This window comes from Argopecten irradians, chromosome 13 (genome assembly GCF_041381155.1).
Source record: "Argopecten irradians isolate NY chromosome 13, Ai_NY, whole genome shotgun sequence".
In the NCBI taxonomy this organism is placed as follows: Eukaryota; Metazoa; Mollusca; class Bivalvia; order Pectinida; family Pectinidae; genus Argopecten; species Argopecten irradians.
In genome coordinates, this window is record NC_091146.1 from 16424974 (window position 1) to 16440330 (window position 15357).

General features: G+C 40.9%; 1 protein-coding gene across 1 annotated transcript in view; it reads right to left on the reverse strand.

Annotated features, from left to right (window-relative positions):
• LOC138306762 (dymeclin-like) overlaps nucleotides 1–15357 on the reverse strand; it is a 28587-nt gene that overhangs the window by 7642 nt on the left and 5588 nt on the right. The window contains exons 5-10 of the mRNA XM_069247231.1: nucleotides 7871–7955; nucleotides 7183–7308; nucleotides 6927–7048; nucleotides 6337–6525; nucleotides 4978–5159; nucleotides 754–879 (exon numbers count right to left, since the gene is read on the reverse strand). Of these exons, the coding sequence (XP_069103332.1) occupies nucleotides 754–879; nucleotides 4978–5159; nucleotides 6337–6525; nucleotides 6927–7048; nucleotides 7183–7308; nucleotides 7871–7955 (830 nt within the window). The remainder of the gene's footprint in view (nucleotides 1–753; nucleotides 880–4977; nucleotides 5160–6336; nucleotides 6526–6926; nucleotides 7049–7182; nucleotides 7309–7870; nucleotides 7956–15357) is intronic.

Here is a 15357-nt window from a genome sequence, read left to right on the forward strand (position 1 = left end):
GACAGTGATACATACTATTTTGTGTATGGCCTGACATATATACATACTATTTAGTGTATGGTCTGACAGTGACACATACTATTTTGTGTATGACCTGAGAGTGATACATACTTTTTCATGTATGGCCTGACAGTGTGACACATACTATTTTGTGTATGACCTGAGAGTGATACATACTTTTTCATGTATGGCCTGACAGTGATACATACTTTTTCATGTATGGCCTGACAGTGATACATACTATTTCATGTATGGCCTGACAGTGATACATACTATTTCGTGTATGGCCTGATATTGATACATACTATTTCGTGTATGGTCTGACATTGATACATACTATTTCGTGTATGACCTGACATTGATACATACTATTTCATGTAGGACCTGACATTGATACATACTATTTCATGTAGGACCTGACATTGATACATACTATTTCGTGTATGACCTGACATTGATACATACTATTTCATGTAGGACCTGACATTGATACATACTATTTCATGTATGGCCTGACATTGATACATACTATTTCATGTATGGCCTGACATTGATACATACTATTTCGTGTATGGTCTGACATTGATACATACTATTTCGTGAATGGTCTGACATTGATACATACTATTTCGTGTATGGCCTGATATTGATACATACTATTTCATGTATGGCCTGACATTGATACATACTATTTCGTGAATGGTCTGACATTGATACATACTATTTAGTGTATGGCCTGATATTGATACATACTATTTCGTGTATGGCCTTGTTGAAAACTTCATCCTCACTGAGAATAAGAAGAATGATTAAAGCCATGTAGATGTGGTGGGAGTTTCTATCTTGAGCATGGTATAAAATCTTCAGTAACGGCATCACCTGCAAAACACAAAGACTTCATTTAGTTTTAAAGGCCCACTACCTTTCCGGAGCAAAATATAAAGATTTCTTAAAAACATTAATTACCTCAGAAAATATATACCAATGGCCTAAGATGAGGTTACAACACCAAACATATGCAAGATTTCCTGCGTAATATATGATAACAATGGAGAGTTATTTCGCTGTTTTACTGTCTGCCGCAGTGATAGTCAACTACCGTGCGGTATTTAGGACGATGGGGGAAACATAATACGACCTGGGTTATGAAAATCAACATTTTGTTTATTTTAATTAAATTGTTTAGGAGGTGATAATAAGTGTAGTATTAACGTTATGTTAATAACTTTTGCCACTCTACAAAATTATTAATCTTGTTTTACATTCCCATTTTAAATATCAAAAACCGTTTAGGAAAGGTAGTGGGCCTTTAAATCATCTAATCAGGAGCCGTTATGACCAAGACATATAAAACACTTGTCCTCCACCTCTGGGTTGTTAATCTGAAACCATTGACACAGTTGCTAGGGCATCAAACATGGTTCATACTTAAAACCCAGATGTGGAGGGTTTGTGGTCTGAACTCCTTAACAATGTGATAAGTAACTGGTAAGTACAGTCATTCACACGAAAGTCAAACGAATCAGGGTAAAATCTCAAATTATCAAGGTATTTGAGTTCTGTGAAAAGTTAAAACCGGGAACCAACAAATTACTTATTCACTGACCCATGAACATTCATAATGAACTCTTCTACTCTTTTAATTAGAAGAGTCCAAATGTGTCTTCAGGGATGAATGAGTTAAATCAAACAGGATCTTAGAGTTATAAGTTTGACTCAACAAGGTTTAACTGCATCTTAGTCAATATGATTCAAATCATAAATTAATGAAATTAAATACTATTTATAGCTATAAAATTCAACCATTTCTGCAAGAAACAAGAGGCCCAGAGGGCCTGTATCGCTCACCTGGTTTTTTGTTAGTAATTATCACAAGACTCAGACAATTAGAAAAATAAGCAAAATTGACTCCCAAAGTTTAATTTTGAATCACAACCATACAATGATGCTATTGATACCATACAAATATGCTATCCAATACATAGGTTCAGAGACAAAGTAATTTATATGAAAATAGTAGCCTAATTGACCTTTTGACCTCGCATCTATTGCCGTCTAAGGCCCCGGGGGTCAGCCCTATCATTTGTACAATTTCAAATCCCAACCCTATAAGGATGCTACCATTGCATTATAAGTGCTCTTCCATTCTTAGTTGCAGAGAAGAAGTCGTTTATATGGAAATAGCTAAATTGACCCCTTTTGACCCAACCCTTCAGGCCCCCGGGGGGTCAGCCCCATCATTTGCAAAATTTTGAATTCAAACCCTATAAGGATGTAACCATTGCATTATGAGCGTAATCCCATGTTAAGTTGCAGAGAAAAAGTTATTTATATGGAAATTGACCACTTTTGACCCCGCCCCTCAGGCCCCCGGGGGGTCAGCCCTATCATTTGCACAATTTTGAATTCCCACACTATAAGGATACTACCATTGTATTATGGGTGCTATAACGTGCTTAGTTTCAGAGAAGAAGTCGTTTATATGGAAATAGCCAAATTGGCCCCTTTTGACCCCCGCCCCTCAGGCCCCCTGGGGGTCAGCCCCATCATTTGTACAATTTTGAATCCCCATCCTATAAGGATGCTACCATTGCATTATGGGTGCTATCCCATGCTTGGTTTCAGAGAAGAAGTCGTTTATATGGAAATAGCCAAATTGAACCCTTTTGACCCCGCCCCTCAGGCCCCCCGGGGGTCAGCCACATCATTTGTACAATTTTTAATCCCCAACCTATAAAGATACTACCATTGCATTATGAGTGCTATCTCATGCTTAGTTTCAGAGAAGAAGTCGTTTATATGGAAATAGCCAAATTGACCCCATTTGACCCCGCCCCTCAGGCCCCCGGAGGTCTGCCCCTTCATTTGTACAATTTTGAATCCCCACCCTATAAGGATGCTACCATTGCATTATGTGTGCTATCCCATGCTTGGTTTCAGAGAAGAAGTCGTTTATATGGAAATAGCCAAATTGAACCCTTTTGACCCCGCCCCTCAGGCCCCCGGGGGGTCAGCCACATCATTTGTACAATTTTTAATCCCTACCCTATAACGATACTACCATTGCATTATGAGTGCTATCTCATGCTTAGTTTCAGAGAAGAAGTCGTTTATATGGAAATAGCCAAATTGACCCCATTTGACCCCGCCCCTCAGGCCCCCGGGGGGTCAGCCCCATCATTTGTACAATTTTGAATCCCCACCCTATAAGGATGCTACCATTGCATTATGGGTGCTATCCCATGCTTGGTTTCAGAGAAGAAGTCGTTTATATGGAAATAGCCAAATGGACCCCATTTGACCCCGCCCCTCAGGCCCCGGGGGGTCAGCCCCATCATTTGTACAATTTTGAATCCCCACCCTATAAGGATGCTACCATTGCATTATGGGTGCTATCCCATGCTTGGTTTCAGAGAAGAAGTCGTTTATATGGAAATAGCCAAATGGACCCCATTTGACCCCGCCCCTCAGGCCCCCGGGGGGTCAGCCCAATCATTTGTACAATTTTCAGTTAGTAGCCCATAAGGATGCTACCAGCCAAATTTTGTTGAAATCCGACCAGCGGTTATGGAGAAGAAGTCGATTGTTGACGGACGGACGGACGGACGGACGACGGACGACGGACGCCACGGTATGGCATAAGCTCACCTTGGTCCTTCGGACCAGGTGAGCTAATAAAATGAAAATATATTAACAAGAGGCCCAGAGGGCCTGTATCGCTCACCTGGTTTTTTGTTAATAATTATCACAAGACTCTGTCAATTAGAAAAATAAGCAAATTGACTCCCAAAGTTTAATTTTGAATCACAACCATACAATGATGCTATTGATACCATACAAATATGCTATCCAATACAAAGGTTCAGAGACAAATCAGAGACAAAGTAATTTATATGAAAGTAGTAGCCTAATTGACCTTTTTGATATCGCATCTATTGCCGTCTAAGGCCCCGGGGGTCAGCCCTATCATTTGTACAATTTTGAATCCAAACCCTATAAGGATGTAACCATTGCATTATGAGCGTAATCCCATGTTAAGTTGCAGAGAAAAAGTCATTAATATGGAAATTGACCACTTTTGACCCCGCCCCTCAGGCCCCCAGGGGTCAGCCCTATCATTTGCACAATTTGGAATCCCCACCCTATAAGGATGCTACCATTGCATTATGGGTGCTATACCACGCTTAGTTGCAGAGAAGAAGTCATTTATATGGAAAAAGCCAAATTGACCCATTTTGACCCCGCCCCTCAAGCCCCCGGGGGGGGTCAGCCCTATCATTTGCACAATTTTGAATCCCCATCCTATAAGGATGCTACCATTGCATTATGGCTGCTATACCATGCTTAGTTTGAGAGAAGAAGTCATTTATATGGAAAAAGCCAAATTGACCCATTTTGACCCCGCCCCTCAAGCCCCCGGGGGGGGTCAGCCCTATCATTTGCACAATTTTGAATCCCCATCCTATAAGGATGCTACCATTGCATTATGGCTGCTATACCATGCTTAGTTTGAGAGAAGAAGTCGTTTATATGGAAATAGCCAAATTGGCCCCTTTTGACCCCACCTCTCAGGCCCCCGGGAGGTCAGCCCCATCATTTGTACAATTTTGAATCCCCACCCTATAAGGATGCTACCATTGCATTATGGGTGCTATCCCACGCTTGGTTTCAGAGAAGAAGTTGTTTATATGGAAATAGCCAAATTGACCCCTTTTGGCCCCGCCCCTCAGCCCCATCATTTGTACAATTTTCAGTTAGTAGCCCATAAGAATGCTACCAGTCAAATTTTGTTGAAATCCGACCAGCGGTTATGGAGAAGAAGTCGATTGTTGACGGACCCCGGATGCCGGACGCTGCAGTATTCCCATAAGCTCACCTCGGTCCTTCGGACCAGGTGAGCTAAAAATTGGTCTCAAGAAGTTTTAACTTTTATACATTAGAAATACGGCTTCATGAACCCTCTTAAACGCTCCTTACCAGTTGATCAATATTTGTCCTGGAGAGTATAAAAGCTTTCATTAGAGAGTTCCGATGTATCAGGAGATATAACAGCAGTGTTGATTGGTCGTCTCTAAGGGCAACACATAAGGCATCATACAATTGGCTAAAATCTAGTTTGAACGTGGCTGGAGTTTTTGTAGGACTTGTGGAGGATTGATCTGAAAAAAACAAAACATCTTTACTGCAGTTTTACACACTACAGGATTATCTGATGATGAAATGACAGCGAAACCTTGCTTAACTTATTCACACCTGATGTTTCACAATGGACTGATCTCGTCTTTGATTTAGAAGTGCTTAAATGTGTCTTCAGGGGGTGAATGAGTTAATTACCAAAGAATGTGACGCCCCTTACATCACTAGACTTGTGGGCTGACACATGAGGAGTGCCACCACTACACTAGATGAAATGTGATAGGAGAAGGGTGTTACTAGATTATGTCATAGCAACACTGAAGGCAACAAGAGATGGGACAGGTAGATTGGTCCCTAGGTGTACATATAGTGCTATATATATTAGATTATTATAAGTGTTGCATAATTTTTTTTCTGAATTTTTACGCTTTATAACATATTGTTATATATGTACTTAATTGAAATAAAATATGGTTTTAACTACTATACAAGAAGACATAACATGAACATACAGCAGTCTCCCAAAACATGCACCTTGCACTACATACACGCTACACTCTGCATGCATGGGAGGCTGTCCTTACATGACTCTAGCTGTAAATAGGATGTTAAAGTAATCAAACAAACAAACTGAAAGTTTTCCCCGAGATATACTCCATGGGTGGATATAGCAAGTGATAGTAACCCATCAGATATCGAGGATGATAACAACAGTTATAGTAACCCCTGGAATATCAAGAATGTGGATATAGCTAGTATTTCTGGTGAATCGAGGATGGTCTGTGTTGTAAATCAAACTCCCTACTGTCAATGGTATTCGCTGTAATTACCACTCAGGGCGCTTAAAAATTGTAAAACAGGGGGTCGTTTATAAGTGTATCAAAATGTAAATTGCGAACAAAAAATGTCATTCATATTTTAACTCTTTCTGTACTCATAATTCATTAATCTGTTACAGTAACAGTATATGATATAATTATGCCATTTTTCCTTTTAGACATATTATTGTGTTGTGATTCACATGTAAAAGACTCAATTTCATGGGATACAATGCTGTTGTTAGAGGCATCACATGTTGTAAAACGTTGTTAAATCAACCGGATAGGGGCGTATCTACATCCTTAATTCCTTATCCAGGAAAGGGGAGGGGAGCTAATTACAGTGATAACAGTAATATACAACTATACCATGTAAATTTACCTTGCGAGTTCGTGAAGGCAAACAATGCCTGTCTGTAGGGATTATGCGTGCTGTGATCTGTTGTACAGTGGTTCGTCAGCACCAACAGGAATAGAAGACTCTGATTGGCTAATAATGTTTCTTGGAAATCGTCTTCCTTCTTTTCTGTAGCTCCTCCCATTCCTAATGTCATCACGGACCAAAAGCTTGCTGTAAAATAAGCGGTTCATAAAGTTACATTTTTTTTCTTTGATTCTATTTGGTATACTGTTAATCAACTTATTTTCCTGGCGATTTAATTTTGTATTTTCTTGCCCAACAATATTTTTAAAGCAATTTAATATTGTGATTTACAAGTAAAACACTCTGTTGTACTTTGAATCTTTTTCATGGCAATTTATTTTTGTGAATCTTAAAATTCCAGGAAGCTAGAGGGCCCCCAAGAAAAACCACTGACCTATATTTAATGTTATATCAAGATTTAATTTCAAACAAAATCTTAATTACTGTACCATATTTGTGTTAGGGTGACAGAAACCTACATGTACTACAATGGTGACAGTAGTTATATGTTCATAAAATTCAGCATACAAACAGAGATTCTGACTTACCCGCAACTGAGGCCATCATACTATTGCTATCCCCTGTGTGTTTGTATAATTCAGGTGGACATTTTTCCTGGTTTGAAAAGTTACGTAATAGAGACTTCACTAACAGGCAGGCATGGATTGAACTGGAACGAAAAAAAGCTAAAATCATGGAGTCCCAGGGGCAGTGAGAAGTGGAATCACTCTCACAAGCTCAAACCAAATAAATGTCATTGAAAATCACTGAATATTTTTACTGTTTAGCATTTTTACTACTCACCATCGGCCTTGCATGATATACTTGTACAGTATAAACTTCGAGGCGGGTTGTGGCTGGAACATTTGTAGTGACAATAGGACTAACAGTGTGTTGAGAGCCTCAAGGTGAAGGGCGTATGTAAAACTCCTGTAACACAACATTTTTATATACCATTAGTGCTCTATCTGTAATCTATAGATCAATTCTTGTCTGAATAGTTACACTAAATCTATGATAATTGCACCTTGGTTTCCCAACATAACAAGGCTAAATTAGCATGTTTATCTGATCCAAAGATCTGATGAATCTGTGTAATGTAAATACATTTTTGTCGTATAGGATCTTAAATGAGTGTTAATTTTATATGAGAATTTACGAAATGAGTCATATGAGATTTTATGAAATAAGTCCCAGAAGAATAGTATTTATTTTTCATAAAATCTCTTATGAATTGAACAGAAATTTAAGATACTTTTTTATTACATAATTAAACCAACCTGCATTTCGAAGAATCTCACAACAAAATGTGCTAATGTCATTGCTTTTTCACTGATGTTAAGCCACGATATCAAAATGGATTTCTATTCGATTAAAAACACTCCAGGTCAAATTACACTACAGACATAAGCAAAAACATGACATGGGTGAAGTCCCCGGACAGAAGGCGGATTATGTGATAAATATTTTATATTGATTAATGAGGACTTACAGTACAGGAACATCTACGAGGAGTTCTACGAGGGAGTTCATCAGCTCTTCAGTCAACGGTCCAATGTCCTCGGGGTCAGCATAACCTGGATCACACAAAGATCACATTTCAGGCATGGGAATTAATCATATATATACATTATTATGTCGCAGAAATAGCACTATTGTGTTACAGCTATATGTTTGTAATATGTGACATTAAATAAAGCTTCTTGTATACAAACATTCCAATCATATCGAAGATCATTAAGAATATTTCGAAAGCTACAATATGGAAATGAAGATTCAGAACATCTTTATTCCGTCTTTGCATATTACAAAGTTAGCTCCCTTGGGGGTAGGTATTGATTGTTACTTTTTTTTTTTTTTTTTTTTTTTTCACGCAATTCACGTCGTGTTCTCCAAAACGTATGACATTACCCTCTCAAATACATGACATCACAACCAATACCTACCCATAAGTACAGATAACTCTCTAATATGCACAGTCGGAATTGGATATTTATTCATTTAATTTTGCAATTTAACAAAATATATATATCAACAGATGAATTCAACATTAAATCTTGTTTCTACTCCTGGTTTCAGTTTTTAAGCTTTTTTTTTTTTGTTTGACATTACTGTAGAGCCGACTATTTTCAAAGATGACAATTTTCACGATTTGGACCAAATATTAGGAAAATTAAATTTTACCAATTTAAAATTTATGACTTTAAGGGTGTATATATCAGTGTTTTTTTCACTTACTATTTTCAACAGCCCATGCCTTTTGAATTGGGAAAATAACTAGGAATTTGGAAGAAATAGGGAAAAATTTCAGGGGTGTTAAAAAATTTCAAAACTACTTGCCCCAGGCAAGTAGAGCCCAATAATTACCTTGCAATTGCCCAAAATTAAACTCCATTGCCCCAAAAAATACCATATTTTTATCGCAGTACCTTGTTTGAAGGTTTAATATGTTTGATACCTGTGACCTTCAATGAAGGTTAAGGTCATTCATTTGAATTTAGTGTCATTGCTACCTGCTAAAGGTCAAACACGTGACGAATATTGGTAGTGATTGAGCATTGGTAGTGACCGATCATTGGTAGTGACCAAGCTTGGATAGATACCAGGTATTGGTAGTGACCGAATATTGATTGTGACAAATCATTGGTAGCTGTGACTGATAAAGGATATTGACTGAAGCATTGTGTACTTACTAGAAAATTGAAAATCAAAAACTTTAGAATTATCTAATAAACATTTCTGATGCTATTTCAAAAGATATTTTCCTTCTATAATTAGAAGAAAAATAAAACAATTAATTTTCAGCACTATTTGCATTTTTAAATTTTTTTTTTTTCGTTTCAATTTTACTTTTTTTCTAAATTCCTGAATTCCGGAAACTGGATTCCGGTTCCATTATTAGATCCCAAGTGCTACTTCCTACCTTGAACAGAGATCGTTTTACACAGAAAAACTCCTTGATTATGTCGAAAAAAAAAAATAATTAGACGACTAAAAAATGTAAGTTAACTCTGGAAACATTGTTATATAACTTAAAAGCAGTTACTATTGTTTTTATTAGCGTGAATGTCTGTAAAACGTCTCTGAACTGAAGGTGCACCTAGCGACCTAGTTTATGCTCATTTCAATTTTGTTTTCATTTTGTGAAATAAAAATTGTTTCTAATCCCAAACTATTTGTTAAAGTAATGAAGACTATATTTCCACATTTTAGTAATGAAAATCTGTTACAAATTATGAACACAAAAGTCACTGAATTTGATCAGTTTTTATTGGGAAATTTGACTTCAAAATTGGGAAAATAAGGCATTTTTTTAGGGGGCTAGGTAGGAAACAGCCCCGTATCGCTCACCTGGTTTGTAATGCCAAGTAAGTTCTGAATACAGGCTCATTGTTTCTTTTCTGTAGAATCTTAATATTAACCTCTAAATCCCCTATTCACCCCTCCCGCCCCCAGGGGGTCAGAGCCAAAAAGTTCTGTTCCCCTTCCCCCAAGGATGTTTATGGCCAAATTTGGTCACAATCCAAGCAAAAACTCTAGGACAAGAAGTGATTTATAGGATTTACCTCTATTTCCCCTATTGGGCCCCACCCGTCCTGTCCTCAGGGGGCCAGAGTCAAAATTTATACAAGTTCTGTTCCCCTTCCCAAAGGATGCTTGTGGCCAAATTCGGTTACATTCCATTCAGAACTCTTTGACTAGTAGCGATTTAAAGGATTTACCTCTATTTCCCCTATTGGGCCCCGCCCCTCCTGCCCCCGGGGAACCAGAGCCAAAATTTATACAAGTTCTGTTCCCCTTCCCCAAAGGATGTTTGTGGCCAAATTTGGTTACTTCCATTCAGAACTCTATGACGAGTAGCGATTTAAAGGATTTTACCTCTATTTTCCCCTATTGGGCCCCGCCCATCCTGACCCGGGGGATCAGAGCCAAAATTTATACAAGTTCTGTTCCCCTTCCCCCAAGGATGTTTGTGGCCAAATTTAGTTACATTCCATTCAGAACTCTATGACTAGTAGCGATTTAAAGGATTTACCTCTATTTCCCCTATTGGGCCCCGCCCCTCCTGCCCCCGGGGGACCAAAGCCAAAATTTATACAAGTTCTGTTCCCCTTACCCCAAGGATGTTTGTGGCCAAATTTGGTTACATTCCATTCAGAACTCTATGACTAGTAGCGATTTAAAGGATTTACCTCTATTACCCCTATTGGGCCCCGCCCATCCTGCCCCCGAGGGACAAGAGCCAAAATTTATACAGGTTTCTGTTCCCCTTCCCCCAAGGATGTTTGTGGTCAAATTTGGTTACAATTCATGTAGAGCTCTAGGACAAGTAGAGATTTAAAGGATTTACCTCTATTTCCCCTATTTGGGCCCCGCCCCCTCCTGCCCCCAGGGGGTCAGAGCCAAAATTTATACAAGGTCTGTTCCCCTCCTCCCTAAGGATGTTTGTGGCCAAATTTGGTTTACAATCCATGCATAACTCTATGACTAGTAGCGATTTAAAGGATTTACCTCTATTTTCCCCTATTGGGCCCCGCCCATCCTGACCCGGGGGGATCAGAGCCAAAATTTATACAAGTTCTGTTCCCCTTCCCCCAAGGATGTTTGTGGCCAAATTTAGTTACATTCCATTCAGAACTCTATGACTAGTAGCGATTTAAAGGATTTACCTCTATTTCCCCTATTGGGCCCGCCCCTCCTGCCCCCGGGGGACCAGAGCCAAAGTTTATACAAGTTCTGTTCTCCTTACCTCAAGGATGTTTGTGGCCAAATTTGGTTACATTCCATTCAGAACTCTATGACTAGTAGCGATTAAATTGATTTTACCTCTATTTCCCTATTGGGCCCCGCCCCTCCTGCCCCCAGGGGACCAGAGTCAAAATTTATACAAGTTACTGTTCCCCTTCCCCAAGGATGTTTGTGGCCAAATTTGGTTACAATTCATTTAGAACTCTATGACTAGTAGCGATTTAAAGGATTTACCTCTATTTCCCCTATTGGGCCCCGCCCATCCTGCCCCGAGGGACAAGAGCCAAAATTTATACAAGTTCTGTTCCCCTTCCCAAAGGATGTTTGTGGCCAAATTTGGTTACATTCCATTCAGAGCTCTATGACAAGTAGCGATTGTAAAGGATTTACCTCTATTCACCCCTATTGGGACCCCGCCCCTCCTGCCCCTGGGGTCAGAGCCAAAATTTTATACAAGTTCTTTTCCCTTACCCAAGGATGTTTGTGGCTAATTTTGGTTACAATCCATGCAGGAACTCTAGTACAAGTAGCGATTTAAAGGATTTACCTCTATTACCCCTATTGGGCCCCGCCCCTCCTGCCCTGGGGGACCAGAGCCAAAATTTATACAAGTTCTGTTTCCCCCCCCAAGGATGTTTGTGGTCAAATTTGGTTACAATCCATGCAGAACTCTAGGACAAGTAGCGATTTATAGGATTTACCTCTATTTCCCTATTGGGCCCCCGCCCCTCCTGCCCCGGGGGGGACAGAGCCAAAATTTATACAAGTTCTGTTCCCCCCCCCAAGGATGTTTGTGGCCAAATTTGGTTACAATCCATGCAGTGAAAGTAATGAAGACTATATTTCCACATTTTAGTAATGAAAATCTGTTACAAATTATGAACACAAAAGTCACTGAATTTGATCAGTTTTTATTGGGAAATTTGACTTCAAAATTGGGAAAATAAGGCATTTTTGGCTAGGGGAAACAGCCGAAGTTCGGCTGTAGATTCGACCAAAAACAAGAGGCCCAGAGGGCCTGTATCGCTCACCTGGTTTGTAATGCCAAGTAATGTTCTGAATACAGGCTCATTGTTTCTTTTCTGAAGGAATCTTAATATTGAACCTCTAAATCCCCTATTGGGCCACCACCTCCCCCCCCCAGGGGGTCAGAGCCAAAATTTATACAAGTTCTGTTCCCCTTCCCCCAAGGATGTTTATGGCCAAATTTGGTCACAATCCAAGCAAAACTCTAGGACAAGAAGTGATTTATAGGATTTACCTCTATTTCCCCTATTGGGCCCCACCCGTCCTGTCCTCAGGGGGCCAGAGTCAAAATTTATACAAGTTCTGTTCCCCTTCCCCAAAGGATGCTTGTGGCCAAATTCGGTTACATTTCCATTCAGAACTCTTTGACTAGTAGCGATTTAAAGGATTTACCTCTATTTCCCCTATTGGGCCCCGCCCCTCCTGCCCCCTGGGGAACCAGAGCCAAAATTTATACAAGTTCTGTTCCCCTTCCCCAAGGATGTTTGTGGCCAAATTTTGGTTACATTCCATTCAGAACTCTATGACGAGTAGCGATTTAAAGGATTTACCTCTATTTCCCCTATTGGGCCCCGCCCATCCTGACCCGGGGGATCAGAGCCAAAATTTATACAAGTTCTGTTCCCCTTCCCCCAAGGATGTTTGTGGCCAAATTTAGTTACATTCCATTCAGAACTCTATGACTAGTAGCGATTTAAAGGATTTACCTCTATTTCCCCTATTGGGCCCCGCCCCTCCTGCCCCCGGGGGACCAAAGCCAAAATTTATACAAGTTCTGTTCCCCTTACCCCAAGGATGTTTGTGGCCAAAATTTGGTTACATTCCATTCAGAACTCTATGACTAGTAGCGATTTAAAGGATTTACCTCTATTACCCCTATTGGGCCCCGCCCATCCTGCCCCCGAGGGACAAGAGCCAAAATTTATACAGGTTCTGTTCCCCTTCCCCCAAGGATGTTTGTGGTCAAATTTGGTTACAATTCATGTAGAGCTCTAGGACAAGTAGAGATTTAAAGGATTTACCTCTATTTCCCCTATTGGGCCCCCCCCCTCCTGCCCCCAGGGGGTCAGAGCCAAAATTTATACAAGGTCTGTTCCCCCTCCCCCTAAGGATGTTTGTGGCCAAATTTGGTTACAATCCATGCATAACTCTATGACTAGTAGCGATTTAAAGGATTTACCTCTATTTCCCCTATTGGGCCCCGCCCATCCTGACCCGGGGGGATCAGAGCCAAAATTTATACAAGTTCTGTTCCCCTTCCCCCAAGGATGTTTGTGGCCAAATTTAGTTACATTCCATTCAGAACTCTATGACTAGTAGCGATTTAAAGGATTTACCTCTATTTCCCCTATTGGGCCCCGCCCCTCCTGCCCCCGGGGGACCAGAGCCAAAGTTTATACAAGTTCTGTTCTCCTTACCTCAAGGATGTTTGTGGCCAAATTTGGTTACATTCCATTCAGAACTCTCTATGACTAGTAGCGATTAAATTGATTTACCTCTATTTCCCCTATTGGGCCCCGCCCCTCCTGCCCCCAGGGGACCAGAGTCAAAATTTATACAAGTTCTGTTCCCCTTCCCCCAAGGATGTTTGTGGCCAAATTTGGTTACAATTCATTTAGAACTCTATGACTAGTAGCGATTTAAAGGATTTACCTCTATTTCCCCTATTGGGCCCCGCCCATCCTGCCCCCGAGGGACAAGAGCCAAAATTTATACAAGTTCTGTTCCCCTTCCCCAAAGGATGTTTGTGGCCAAATTTGGTTACATTCCATTCAGAGCTCTATGACAAGTAGCGATTGTAAAGGATTTACCTCTATTACCCCTATTGGGCCCCGCCCCTCCTGCCCCTGGGGTCAGAGCCAAAATTTATACAAGTTCTTTTCCCCTTACCCCAAGGATGTTTGTGGCTAATTTTGGTTACAATCCATGCAGAACTCTAGTACAAGTAGCGATTTAAAGGATTTACCTCTATTACCCCTATTGGGCCCCGCCCCTCCTGCCCCTGGGGGACCAGAGCCAAAATTTATACAAGTTCTGTTTTCCCTCCCCCAAGGATGTTTGTGGTCCAAATTTGGTTACAATCCATGCAGAACTCTAGGACAAGTAGCGATTTATAGGATTTACCTCTATTTCCCCTATTGGGCCCCGCCCCTCCTGCCCCGGGGGGGACAGAGCCAAAATTTATACAAGTTCTGTTCCCCCTCCCCCAAGGATGTTTGTGGCCAAATTTGGTTTACAATCCATGCAGAACTCTATGACTAGTAGCGATTTAAAGGAAATGTTGACGGACGGACGGACGACGGACGACGGATGGACGGACGGACACGGACGGACGGACGGACGGACGGACGGACGGACGGACGGAAGGACGGATGGACGACGGACGCCGCGCCATGACATAAGCTCACCGGCCCTTCGGGCCAGGTGAGCTAAACAAGAGGCCCAGAGGGCCTGTATCGCTCACCTGGTTTGTAATGCCAAGTAATGTTCTGAATACAGGTTCATTGTTTCTTTTCTGAAAGAATTTTAATATTAACCTCTAAATACCCTATTGGGCCCCACCCCTCCTGCCCCCAGGGGGTCAGAGCCAAAATTTATACAAGTTCTGTTCCCCTTCTTCCAAGGATGGTTTATGGCCAAATTTGGTTACAATCCAAACAAAACTCTAGGACAAGAAGTGATTTATAGGATTTACCTCTATTTCCCCTATTGGGCCCCACCCGTCCTGCCCTCGGGGGGGGCCAGAGTCAAAAATTTATACGACTTCTGTTCCCCTTCCCCCAAGGATGTTTGTTGCCAAATTTGGTTACAAACCATTCAGAACTCTATGACTAGTAGCGATTTAAAGGATTTACCTCTATTTCCCCTATTGGGCCCTGCCCCTCCTGCCCCCAGGGGATCAGAGCCAAAATTTATACAAGTTCTGTTCCCCTTCCCCCAAGGATGTTTGTGGCCAAAATTTGTTACATTCCATTCAGAACTCTATGACTAGTAGCTATTTAAAGGATTTACCTCTATTACCCCTATTGGGCCCCGCCCCTCCTGCCCCCGGGGGACCAGAGCCAAAATTTATACAAGTTCTGTTCCCCTTGCCCAAAGGATGTTTGTGGCCGAATTTGGTTACATTCCATGTAGAACTCTATGACTAGTAGCGATTTAAAGGATTTACCTCTATTTCCCCTATTGGGCCCCGCCCCTCCTGCC